At 34.0% G+C, this 13,215-nt stretch overlaps 1 protein-coding gene and 1 pseudogene across 1 annotated transcript in view; both read left to right on the forward strand.

Annotated features, from left to right (window-relative positions):
* The first annotated feature begins 4,606 nt into the window (after positions 1-4,606).
* Positions 4,607-5,356, forward strand: LOC108975211 (annotated as a pseudogene).
* A 5,240-nt stretch (positions 5,357-10,596) lies between these two features.
* The window catches only part of LOC108975212, a gene marked incomplete at its 3' end in the record, with an annotated part of 44,853 nt that continues 42,234 nt past the window's right edge, over positions 10,597-13,215 (forward strand). The window contains exons 1-4 of the mRNA XM_018943558.1: positions 10,597-10,683; positions 10,740-10,859; positions 10,998-11,250; positions 11,310-11,414. Coding sequence (XP_018799103.1) covers positions 10,605-10,683; positions 10,740-10,859; positions 10,998-11,250; positions 11,310-11,414 — 557 coding nt within the window. The remainder of the gene's footprint in view (positions 10,684-10,739; positions 10,860-10,997; positions 11,251-11,309; positions 11,415-13,215) is intronic.

Below are 13,215 nucleotides of genomic sequence, written 5' to 3' on the forward strand. Positions count from 1 at the left end.
AATTCCAAGCAAATCGGCAGGTCTGCAGCGTTCAGTTTGTTGGCCGTTTGAATTTTATATGGGAATAAGACCAAATMTTTGTGCATAATTGACTGTAATGACTGTCTGCTTACACATATTTGAGCAGATAAGCTTCTTGTCGAAACACGTGGATTGCTTTGTATGGCAGTAGCTACAGCAGCGATTGTTTCCTCCAATCGAACGGAAGGGTTTCGATGGAAAGGTCTTCTGTTGACTGTTCCATGCTCGGAAAAATTGTTTACAAGTCTCATTATGGTCCATCTGCTCGGAGGATTGCCGCCAAACGTGAGCCTATACTGTCTTGGAACCGAAATTACGGACTCCATTGCGTGATAGCGGCGGACAATCCAAATTCTTGTTTCAGTGTCCCAGTTATYYATTTTTATTAAATGAAAAAGTCAATCTGTAAAATAAAAAAAAATTAACCAGATTCATTAAATAGAAAAAAAGTTATTTAATTTTTCTTGGTAGCGGCTTTCATCAGCCACCCTGTATTTACATGCGTACTGATATAAGTATGTATGTATGATCTATATATAGAGACCCACAATGTTAATGTACTTAACATATAATATCCACTCTGCTAAGAATGTTAATAAGATATCGTATGTTAWGCTAGGGTATAAATAATGATGTTTCGTTAGACTAAGGCATTATTAAAAAGAATTACATTAGCGGTTTGACGCTTCGTCTTAAACCTAAATAAATATCATTAAATTAAAAAAGTGGTTTGTTACTTTGGCGGATCTTACTGGCCTTAAATTAAAATATAATTCTGAAAATCGGGTTAGAGAAAAATATAACTGGCGACGAGGATTGGATGTGGATAGAAAGTCCCACAGTGATTAATAATTTTTTAATATTACTAAATATAATATTAGGAAATGTGAAAATAAATATACGACAAAATCAAACAAATAGAATAAAAATTATAGAAGTGGTAAATTAATTTTTTGCAAAACGAACATCATATATTAACTTCATTACAACAAATAAAATAAAACTTCTGTAAAAACAAAAAACAAACAAAAACAAAGGCATTACTGTGCAAAGTGAATGTATTACTGCGACAGAACATCATGATACTCTACAAATAGTGTTGGGTAACCGCATTCAAGGCAAATCCTTAAAGGTAATACAAACTTGAGTTAGTCCAACTCAAGAACTTTGGAAGAACATATTAAAAAGACTAAAAGAAGAATTTGGCGTTAAAAGACCATTTTTTAATTTAAAAAGCGATGCCTTAAATGTATATGCAAAAAATATTGAAGAATTGCATCATAAGTTGAGAAAAATTTTAAGTCTGATGAACACTAAATTTAGTTTAGAACCAGATACGTTGTATACTTACTAGGTGTACCTAGTAAGTACGACCAAATGATTTTTGATATATATATACATTTTTTACCTATTAATATCAAGTCTTTGTTATTACAAAATCATATTAACACTATTGATAAAGCATATACCTTTTATATTGAAAACAATTTAATAAAAGATATTAAGTTAATAAACATGAATACAAAATTTGAGAATAATTTTCCTAATTTCCGAAATAATTTTCAAAGCAAAAATTCCCAAAATGTAAGCAATGACACGAGTGGGACTTTGGCATTTGGCAACGTAAATTTTCGTAAGCTGCCACCACATTGGGAAATTATCTTTCTTTTCACATATAGATATTAAGAGAAAATTAGATAAATCGATTCGGCTAAATACTGTAATAGGAAATAACATTATAAATGAAGAAGTAATAGTTAACGTACCAAACGAATTTAACGCAAAAAATGAAACYATGTCTGTTAAACTTACTAATTTCAGAGAGACAGCATTTGACTCTATAATAGGTGTCAACATTTTAGGTTCCATTGAAGCTATAATTCATTTCCAAACAAATTCAATGATAGTTAATGATAGCGAAATTAGGTTTCCTAATAATAATTTCGAAATTAACTACGATGAAGTTCATTGTCTAGAAAAAGTTGACCTAACTGAATTTAATGCCCTTAGAACTTAATACTGAAGAAAGTAAACGATTACAAAACTTTTTACATAAAAGTAAATATACATTTTACATTGAAGGTAAAAAATTTAACTACCACTAGTTGTATTAAACATAAAGTTATGACAAAATCTGATAGACCAATTTATTGCAAAAATTATCGACACCCTCAAATCCTAGAAGATGAAATAGAAACACAAATAAACGACATGCTCAAGCAAAATAAAATTAGGCATAGCAAATCTCCATATAATTCTCCATTATGGATGAAAACGATATTGAAAAAACAGCATTCTCTACATACAGAGGTCATTTTGAGTTCGTAAAAATGCCTTTCGGCCTGAAAAACGCAATATCAACATTTCCTTGAATGATCATGTGTTGGCAGATTTTATAAACAACATTTGCATTTTATATATGGATGACATTTTAGTTTTCTCGACGTCTCTAACCGAACATATCGAAAGTTTACAAAAAATATTTAATAAGCTTMATAATTACAATTTAAAAATACAATTTGATAAGTGTAAATTCTTATCAAAGGAAACAAACTATTTAGGTCATATTTTAACCAACAAAGGCATAAAGCCTAACCCAGACAAAAWGGCCACAATACAGAATATTAATCTTCCCAAAACTGTGAAAGCTATAAAATCCTTTCTTGGATTAACCGGGTATTACCGTRAATTCATAAATTATTCTTTGGTGACAAGTCCAATGATAAAATACCTGAAAAAAGACACAAAAATAAATCTCGATGATCAATCTTATGTTGATTCTTTTTAAAAATTAAAAAGCATTTTGGTAAATCCGCCATTATTATGGTATTCGGATTTCAATAAAAAATTTGTCCTGACTACAGATGCTAGCAACAGAGCCAAGAAATACGAGTACCAAGTTTCATCATGATATCTCAGTTTTTACTCAAGTTACAGCTTGCACGGACGGACGTACAGACAGACATACGGATTTCAACTCTACTCGCCACCCTGATCATTTTGGTATATATAACCTTATATCTGACTCTTTTAGTTTTAGGACTTACAAACAACCGTTATGTGAACAAAACTATAATACTCTCTCTAGCAACATTGTTGCGAGAGTATAAAAAGAATTACTTTCGCGGTTTGACGYTTCGTCTTAAACTTAAATAAATACCATTAAATAAAAAAAGTGATTTATTACTTTGGCGGGTTTTACTGGCCTTAAATTAAAATATAATTCTGAATGTAGGGTTTCAACCGGGTTAGAGAAAAATATAACTAAGATATGTGTATGTACATGTAGAGCAGCGCGCGAGTTAACGCCATAGCCTCGCTCMGGATCACACACACAGACACTCCCATACACCTTATTTGTTAATATACATCCTAAATAAAGACGAACTATGTAAACCGATAGAACTGGTTTTGACATGGACTATCAGTCGAACAATAGAAATGAACTATTATTAGAATAATACCAACCAAACATGCATTATCTAGAAATGCATTCTCGACATAGAAACAACAAACATCTGGCAATGGAATTCACTGCGATAACCACCTCCGCATCTCTTCTGTGACAAACAAGATAGCAAGATAACAGATATCGAATTACAACAAAGAAGTTGCAAGCAGATTACAGCAGCCAATAGCTGTAAGATCTTATATTAAAATCAGTTCTTAAAAGGTTCAATAACGGCACGCAATTCGGCGTAGAAATAAAGATTGTTTTCTTAAATTCATATCGTGGAAACGATATTAACTGGCGGCTCAAACCGGTCTTTAAGCCATCTCTATCCATTGAGGAAAAGGATARAAAAARCTCCACGGGAGGTTGGACTTCCAGCACTAGATCTTTGAAAAAGGTCCTTAAAATTGAATAAAGATAAAATAAATATTCCTCCAAAATCTGAAAAGAATAACGGATAACTTTTGATATATAGATAAAACAGTCAAGCAACGTTATACCAACGGACATCACGATACTCTGGAATCTCATAAAAAGGGACAAAAGCCGTTCAATTTGCGYCGTACCTTATTGAACACCGATGTCAAGGTGACAACACAAGAAATCGCAAACTTGAGAGCACAAATCGCTCTGACCACAACGCTCACTGAAACTCAACAAAGATTGAATTCGTTCGWGACCTACGTAACAYCTAACGTCACAGTCACAAACCAATACCAGGACTGTACACCAAACATCACAGATGAATCACAAATTAACTTAGAAATCTTCAAAACCTTACCAATCTTCACAGGCGATATGAGCCATTATAGGTCATGGAGAAAACGTGCCTGGACGCACATGGAGAACATCAGGAATTACGCTACTATATCCATGTACTATATGGCAACTCGATTATACATTCTAAAACTCAAGGAGAGGTGGCCGATATTTTAATAAACCACAACACCAAATTCAACTTTAATTCTATAATAAATCGTCTCGATTATACTTATGCAGCCCAGATACCTCTATATGTTTTGCTAGAAGGAATTAAAAGAATAAAGCAAGGAAAAAGGACTCTGAAAGAGTTCCATTCCAGAGTCAGCAAGTCACTTAATCTTGCACTCGCTAAAGTTGAGATGGATAATCATGGATCAGGATGAATATGCTTACCGGCAAGCTGTGAGGACATTCATTCTTGGTCTGAACAGCAAACATACCAGCGGCACCCTSTATAGACATAATACGAAGGACTTAGAAACCGCTAACGCTATCGCAAGTACGATATATCACGATTACGTAAACTCACAATTCGACGTTCCGCAATACAATCAGTAGAGACAATACAATACATCACAGAACCAAAACTCAAGCAGAAGACATTACGAGGAACCACAAAGGTACAGACCTAACGTACAATTGCAATACAATCAGACTGTACCCAGGCAACAGCACCAACCAATGGACGTAGATTCATYACAACAATACACGAGATCCGCAAATCCCAATACGAATCATTCCAAACCACAACAAAACAGCTATAACCGTCAATTACTAAAACTACCTCCAAATAATCAATTTCGCGGAAACCCTCAAAAAAGAGAACGAAATCCTTCATCTCATAATTCCAACGTTCAGCAGAAATTTCAACGTGTAAACCAAACACGCGACGAGGAATTACAATCGCTTACACCAGAATACGAGAACGATGATTACGAAACAGGCAGCGCTTTTTTAGGCGCATGRACGATTTGCCGTGTCTGCAACGCCACTGCTAACATCCTGATTGACACTAGAGCCACAAACAATTATATAAGTACTAAATGTAACTTAGGTAAGTCTATTCAAATTAAACCTGTAAAAGTGAAATCTCTTCATGGTTACTCAATAACCAAATGAAAACAATTACATTGTTAGAACATAATCTCACATTTTTTGAAACTGATGCATTAAAAGAATTCGATATGCTTCTGGGTGAACAAAGTCTTAGGAAAATTAAAGCAGATATCAACCTTTTCAAGTACTCGCTCAGTTATAAATATAGGGCCAAGAAATAAAGTGAATCAGTGCAAAAAATAAATTATACGTTTAATAGTGAAAAATATAGAGCAGAAATCGAAGAAATTATACAAAGAAATGAAGACACAAATGAAGTGCTACCATATAATACCACGGTACAAGCAACCATTACAACGAAATTCGAAGATCCTATTTGGACCAAGCAATATCCGTACCCTACGTCGAATAGCGATTTCATTAACAAAGAAATTAACAAACTTTTAGAAAATTAAGTAATTCAATCCAGCAAAAGTCGTATTTGGACAGTCGCAAAAAAAGGTACCGATGATCAAGGAAAATGTAAGCGCAGAATGGTCGTAGACTTTCAGAAACTAAACACTCAAACTGTTACCGATAGATATCCCATACCTGATATGGCTATGACTATACAGAAACGCAAAAGTATTTTCAACTCTAGACTTAGAGTCCGGCTTCCATCAGGTCCTTATTAATAAATCAAACAGGGAAAGAACAGGTTTTAGTGTAAATGGAGCTAAGTACGAATTTCTTCGTACGCCGTTCGGCTTGAAAAATACCCCATTTATCTTTCAAAGATGCGTGGATGATATCCTTAGAACATATATAAGGAAGTTCGCGTACGTCTATATAGACGATGTTCTCATTTATTCTTCCTCTCCTGAAGAACATAAGAAAATCTCTAACAACAATTCTCATTTTTTCAAAGACACTGTGGAATACTATACTTAGGGCATATAATTAAATACAACAAGATTACAGTCGACCCAACAATAATACAGTCTATTAAAAATGTCCCTATTCCAACAACACTGAAGGAACTCAGATCCTTCCTAGGTCATCGTCAAACCGCTCACTACGTTCATCAGAGGAGAGAACGGTGGCGTATCAAAGAATCAAAGTGCAAAAATAAAAATCACTTTAGGTGAACCTGCATTAGAAGTCCTGAACTGTAATAATAGAAGAAGATCTGTAAGCCCAGGTTGAACTCTTCCAACCAAATTTTAACAAACCTTTCGAATTAACCACAGATGCGAGCAATTACGCTATAGGAGCCGTATTATCTCAAAACCAAAAACCCATATCATTTATTTCACGAACGCTCAGTGAAACAGAACAGAATTATTCCACAACTGAGAAAGAGTTACTCGCAAATTGTGTGGTCACTACAGAAACTATGTAACTACTTGYATGGTATAGCAAATTTAACAATATACACCGAAAAACAATCTCTAATATTCTCCATATCAGAAAAAAAAACCAGTAAACTCCTTTAGAAACAAAATTATTGTAAAACGGTCAGATCATAACCCCGTCGAAATATTTTCACAAAAAATATTTTSTAACAGCCGACACACATTCTTTTTTAATACGATAACTGAACTACTAGATAGACTAAAAAATGTAATTAGTCCAAAGATAACTTTTGCTCTGCAAATAGACGAGCAAATGTTATTTTACGTCGAAAATGACATTATCAACACATTTCCAACTGTATCGATTGTACTAGCGCAAAAATTGGTGGACGATATTACCGAAACCGAACAACAAGAASAGATCATACAAGACACACACACAGACGTGCTCACAGAAGCTACAAAAATAACGCACAGGAAATCGCGCTCAGATACTACTGGCCAAACATACGTGCCGCTTGTAAAAAAGAAGTACAAGACTGCGAAATCTGCCTCACAAACAAGTATGAAYGCCGACCAAATAAACAACCAATATTAGCTTAAAATAACGGGAATATTTCAATTCTGTTTTCATCAAATGTACACTTCTGCGCACCACGAGTCAGAATCGTGGTAATCATGTTAGGCACAGAAATTGTACTGCGAGTCTGACTAGTAACAATCATGTTCGGCACAAAATTTGTACCACGTGGAAATATGTCAAGGGGTTAAAGCGTTAGTAGTAGAGATTTGAACGTTTTCAAGGGAAAGGTTAGGGAAGTAACACTTTCTTTTCCTGCGGATGTGAAATGTTGAACTTTTGTTAGCAGCAACCTTGGTTTCTGTCACTTTAGACCATTGCATTATGTCGGTTAGTATATTAGTAAAACTGATTTTGACATCGTTCTAAGAAATCCTCAGCGTAGATAAGGTAGTCAACGTTGCGGTTTGAGGCTATTAAGTTGGTGAGTTCGTTAAAGGCTACAATGAATAGCGTTACTGAGAGAGGAGATCCTTGTGGTATGTCATTTTGTATAGGCGAAATAATGTTACTAACACTTACTAATAACTTACGATTTGAAAGGAATGCCTTTATAAAATTATACATTTTGTTTCCAATGGTTAATTTTTTTTTTTGGTTCTTGTAGTGCTGTATGGGCTCCGATTTCATCAAGAGATTTTTCAAAGTCTAGACTGAGGACGGATAAGTGGTTTTTGTTGAATAGGCGAAGTGTTCAACGACACCAAGTCCACCAAGAAAAGCGAACTGATTGGGGTGTATTATTTATTTTGTTCGGTATACCACATTATTATCTTTGAAATGACTTTTTCCAGAACTTTTGTTGTACAGGGAATCAAAGACAGCGATAGAGGTATTTGAGTTTTTTGATTTAGAAATGGGAATAATAACAGTTTTTTTTCGAGTCTTGAGGTAGCCTTGTTCTAATACATTATTGTAAGTTATTAGTCCGACTTTTAGGGAGTACGGAAGATTTTATTAGTAGGGGGTAAGTAATTTTGTCTGATCAAGGTGTTTTTCGGGATGTTTTGCTGATAGTAAAATCAAAATTTTCTTTATTCAAATTTAATTTTCTGTGGTTCTATTTTTGTTTAAATGGATTCCAAAGTTATTGCTTTGTTCTTGTTAGATTGGTTAATAGCTTGAACCAATACAGGAGTWTGGTGGTACATTTTTTTGTGTTTGTTTGAGGAATGGATAAATGAGTTTGACGTTATTATAATAATTGTAATTGTGTTAATCAAGGAGGAGTATTTAAGCCAATTGGCATTTTCTATAAGAAATTTTGATCCCGGTTTAATCGTATGTTGCATGGGCGTAACGAAAAATTACATGGGTGAACTAATTATGCGTAGAGAAGTTGGTTGGTGAYCATTAGGGCTAGTCTTATATTATATTATTTGACCTCTTACGTTTGAGGGAGTGAATCTCTATAGTGCACTAAAAGTATTGTAATCTCCGATGATTATGGTGAGTGGAGGAACAGCGTTTGTGATATATATAAGATCACTTGGGTCAAACTTTTAATGCGGAGGGATATACAATGACATTATCGAAAACTTTAAAACAATGSTAACTTCCATCTTTGTTTTTGCAAATTATGAAAAYGACCGATGTATTTGTGAGGCGCGTATGATGTTCTATTTACTGGAAGCTGTGTTTTCTCTAATGCAATGATATGTGGTGATAATTCATTTATGAGTTCTTTAAATCTGGGTATTTGTTAAATACACCTGACCTGATTCTATCTTGGGGTTTTTGGTGGGTAAGCGGGTGACGGGATGACGTTGGAAATGAGTGAGGTTGTTGTAGAATAATCAAAAGGAGTTGTGGATCATTGAATACACTTAATGTTGGGAGAGAGTACGCTGAATTTGTTGCGTTTACTATGGTTGTTTTATTTTCTTTATTATTTGTTTTAGAATTAGATGGTGAAAATGAATTTGGAATTGAGGGAGAGATATCCGCTACTATATGGAAATTTAGTTCGTTATTAAAGAGATCTACTTGCATGTTTGTCGGATTGCTCAGTATGTTAGTGAATGAAGAGGATGAAGAATTAAAACTTATGCTATTTGTGCTTTATGAATATTAACTGCTTCGTGAAATGAGCATTTATTATCTTTTTTAATTGTTATTATTTTTTTGATTTGCATGGACTCTGGACACAATTTGCTTGAAATTGTGTGTTAAGCAGAACAATTTACACAGAGAGTGCGAGTACAAAGTGAGGGATTGAGTGTTGGTAATGCACATATGTCACATATCTTAGTGCAGCGTTTTTTTGTAAGGTCAAGAATTTGCCAGTGTTTGCATTTAGGAGTAGGGTTCTTGGTTKTATAATATGATACAAAATTTTCGTTCGAAGGTTAAAAGATCAACGCCAAATAGAGTGGGCTTAATGAAGAGCGAAGATCGATTTATTCAAAGGTTTATTTGTTTCACTTGAACTTACCGCATGATATTAAAAGCTATTTTGCTTTTAATTAAAAACTTCGATCAAAGTCTTACAAAGCTTTTTACTATTAACACTCGTGTAAAATGGGTCGGTTTAAAATGATTTCGTCCAATTCGTTGAATTAAGTTGAAATCAGACCAGAAAATCCCGCGATAAGGATTTTCGTCTAAATGACGTTCTGTGCCTTTTCTTACACCCAAATTAACTTAGTACATTAAGATTATAATTAAGAAAACAGTTTTTGGGTTTCTCACAGCCACACAGGCTACTCGATGAACGATGGGTTTTTTTAATCAGCAGCTTTTTAATTGTAGTTTATATCAATGATCACACCCAAACATACAGATTAAACAGAAACCTGCAGATGTAAAAACTACCATATATCTGAATAAATGTAGTATAAGAAGGTTTTTGTTTTGTACAGTAAATCGATCTAAATTAGCTTTTTAATCGAACAATCGCCGTTTATTAAGAAATTAATTCCTGATCAAAAGGTCCATTAATMCTTGTATAAATATAAGATTTTTTTGTGTTTTTGTTTTTGTAAATCTGACATTTGTCCTTTCCCTTTACTATCAGTTTGTCCGAAAACATTTTATGTATTACAGAATTTTGATAAAAGGGCCAGTTTTTACTTAATTCGTAACTATGGAAGTTACAATTATTTATAATTTTTTTCATTAAATTGCAGTTCTAAGTTCGAGGGCTTAAAGTGGTATTCTGGAAGTTATTTTCATAATACGGAAAATCAATTTTTTATTTAAATATTAATGTTTCATAAACAGTGGTTCGAAAATTTGGACTGCTTTATTGATGTAAAGCCTCTTTAAAAGTAATATAATCAAATTAACTCAATGATATTTACTCTTTTATTAATCCAATCTTAAGATCTCTACGTATTTATATATAACAAAACCATAATTCTAAAATATTTTCAGATCCGGAATATTTTTAAAGAACATGAACCGGGGCATATTTCAAGACATTTCTAGAAGAGAAACAAATACATTCGACTCCAACAGATTTTATGAAAAATATTGTAAGAAAATTGAACTTATTCAAAAATAAAGTACTAATAACATTTCAATTCAAAAGTATTCCCGCAAACTGCTAAAAACTTCCCCAAAAAGTTTCAAAATCGACAATCACCTAAATTTCTGCCTAAACGGCAACAATTTGGGAGAAATATTGCAGATCACCATCATAAACTGAATGGTAAACTAAATTTGACACCAGAAATAGAATCTTTGCTAATCAAAATCGATCCCTTTCTATTTCTATTGTTTTCTTACTAAGCATTTATTGAAAGCTCCAAACAAAAAAGAAGCTTCACTAATTACAATGATTTTGCAGAACGAAATCGATTGTACAAGAACAACTATGATTATGATTTCATAGCTTATAGTAAATATATATCAGAYTCAAAGTCTCGGAATATAGACGAGGATGAACAGCCATGTTCTTCATGTGGTGGCAAGAGTAAGAAGCCTCCCACAAAAACTGTCGGCAATATAATGACTAGGAATATTAAATGTAATTGCAAAGGATATCAACATGAATGTCTATGCAGCTCGAAAAAAGTTCCGCGCTCATTATACGATACCTGGTAAGTTTTATATAAAACGTGAAATTACTTCAGTAMGATTCAGTTACTGTAATTTCCAGGTATTCAGTCTTCAACATGAATGCGCCCTTGCCGTTCCTAACAACGAAATTGAGAATATTCCACAAAAAGAAAAATATTTGGTTCCAAACTGTTCCATCAATAACGTATTTATTACATTTTTAAACAATCCTTTTATATTTACAGCGAATATTTTTTATGAAATAAGCCTCAAACATTTTCGCACTAAAGTTCTCTACACATTTACATAGTATTTAAGTATGCGTACTTATATTATCATTTGCGTAAACTCAGTTACGCAAACCTTTGGTCAAGAAAACTTTTATACAAATGTATACTTGTATGTAAATTACAACAAATTTCCTAGAATTATAAAAAAACAACAATCAATCACACTTTTCTGCCCGCCGCAGTTGTCAACAATTTTTCCCTCTCGGCCATTGCTGAAGTCAATTCGCAATTTGGCAAAAGCGCAGGAAGCTAGATAATCACAAGAGCATCAATACTCATATACTTATGCCATCAACTTACGCGCACGTATGTGAAACGTTTCGAACGTTTCTTCAGGTGTTAAAACACGTAGCCCTATTAGTTTTTGTTTTGCGTACGGGAATAAAAGAGGTCCTTAACAGAAGTCATAAGGTTACCACATCATTAAAAATTTCATTAAATTTTGTGTGAGAAATTAAATATCTGGAGCCGCAACGTTCAAAATGTTGAGAAAAGCCGTCACGATAACGTTTTGTATTCCGTATATAAAGAATTCACCCCATTTAGCTTCGTATGACTTCCGGCCTTTCTGCAAATTCAAACGATTGCTCCAGGGAAACGGTTTTGAGTCAATTTAAGACATTAAACGTAAGTCGCTACGCGCTTTGGAAACTCTTCCACAATTGGACTTTAAGAACTGTTTCGAGGATTGGAAGAAAATTGGCAAAATTGTATTGGGATCAAAGGGGAATACTTTGAAAGGATGATATAGAATTTGAAGAATAAATTAAGAATTTTAATATTATGCATTTTCTCTCATCGTAGTAAATGCGTCATAACTCCCTAAGTATGAATACCTGAAACATACTTCCACCTTTAAGATGGCTTTATAGGAGGAGGTAGATCTTCTTAGATCTTTTCAATAGTGCATAGAGCGAAGCGATGTCGCCTGACAAACTTAAGCGCAAGCTCTTGCGAAAGCTGAAGTTTGTACGCAAGTCATTTAAGGTCTCGACGTAAAATGCGCCAAGTTTTTAAAAGAATGACGAAAAATGGATTTCGTGTATGATCCCGAGACAAAGAGGCAATCTTCCGAGTGGCACAAGCCGGCTGCATCGACGAAGAAGGAGAGCATTTGGAAAGTTTTTAAAGAATTGTAACGATTGGTTCAATAATTTTTTTTTAAATCAACTCATTCCTATTACTTTCCTGACAAAGCCTGTGATGCAAATTATTTTTCAGCCTAGCCGAAAGTGGTGACCGCACAACTTTTTTTTATACATATGTTTTTAAATTCGTGAAATGTTTCAAATGAAATGTTCAAATTCGGTCTTGAAAATGAAGTAATTAATTTTGAYCAGATATCTTAGTTCAAATATTAAGTTTTTGAAAAGACAGCATTATAGTTATTATATTTAAATAAAGTAGCACTTATTGTGATGTAACTGTAAAAAAATCCTAAAAGCCGTAAAAAGCCTAAGAACATCCGTTTGGAGGTGAGCTAAAGTGAGAAGGCGAAACATTCCCTGCATAAGGTTGTGCGCTGAGTTTGGGACCCGCCACGTAAAAAAAACCACCCCCAACAACAGCCTCGGATGAGAGATCCCTGAAAAACTTATACGGCTGTGTAAGCTGACGTTGAGCAACACGAAAAGCTCCGTCAGAATCGGGAAGGACCTCTCCGAGCCGTTCGATACCAAATGAGGTTTCAGACAAGGCGATTCCTTATCGTGCGAC

This window comes from Bactrocera latifrons, unplaced genomic scaffold (assembly GCF_001853355.1).
Source record: "Bactrocera latifrons isolate USDA-ARS-PBARC rearing strain unplaced genomic scaffold, ASM185335v1 scaffold_628, whole genome shotgun sequence".
NCBI classification, from domain to species: Eukaryota; Metazoa; Arthropoda; class Insecta; order Diptera; family Tephritidae; genus Bactrocera; species Bactrocera latifrons.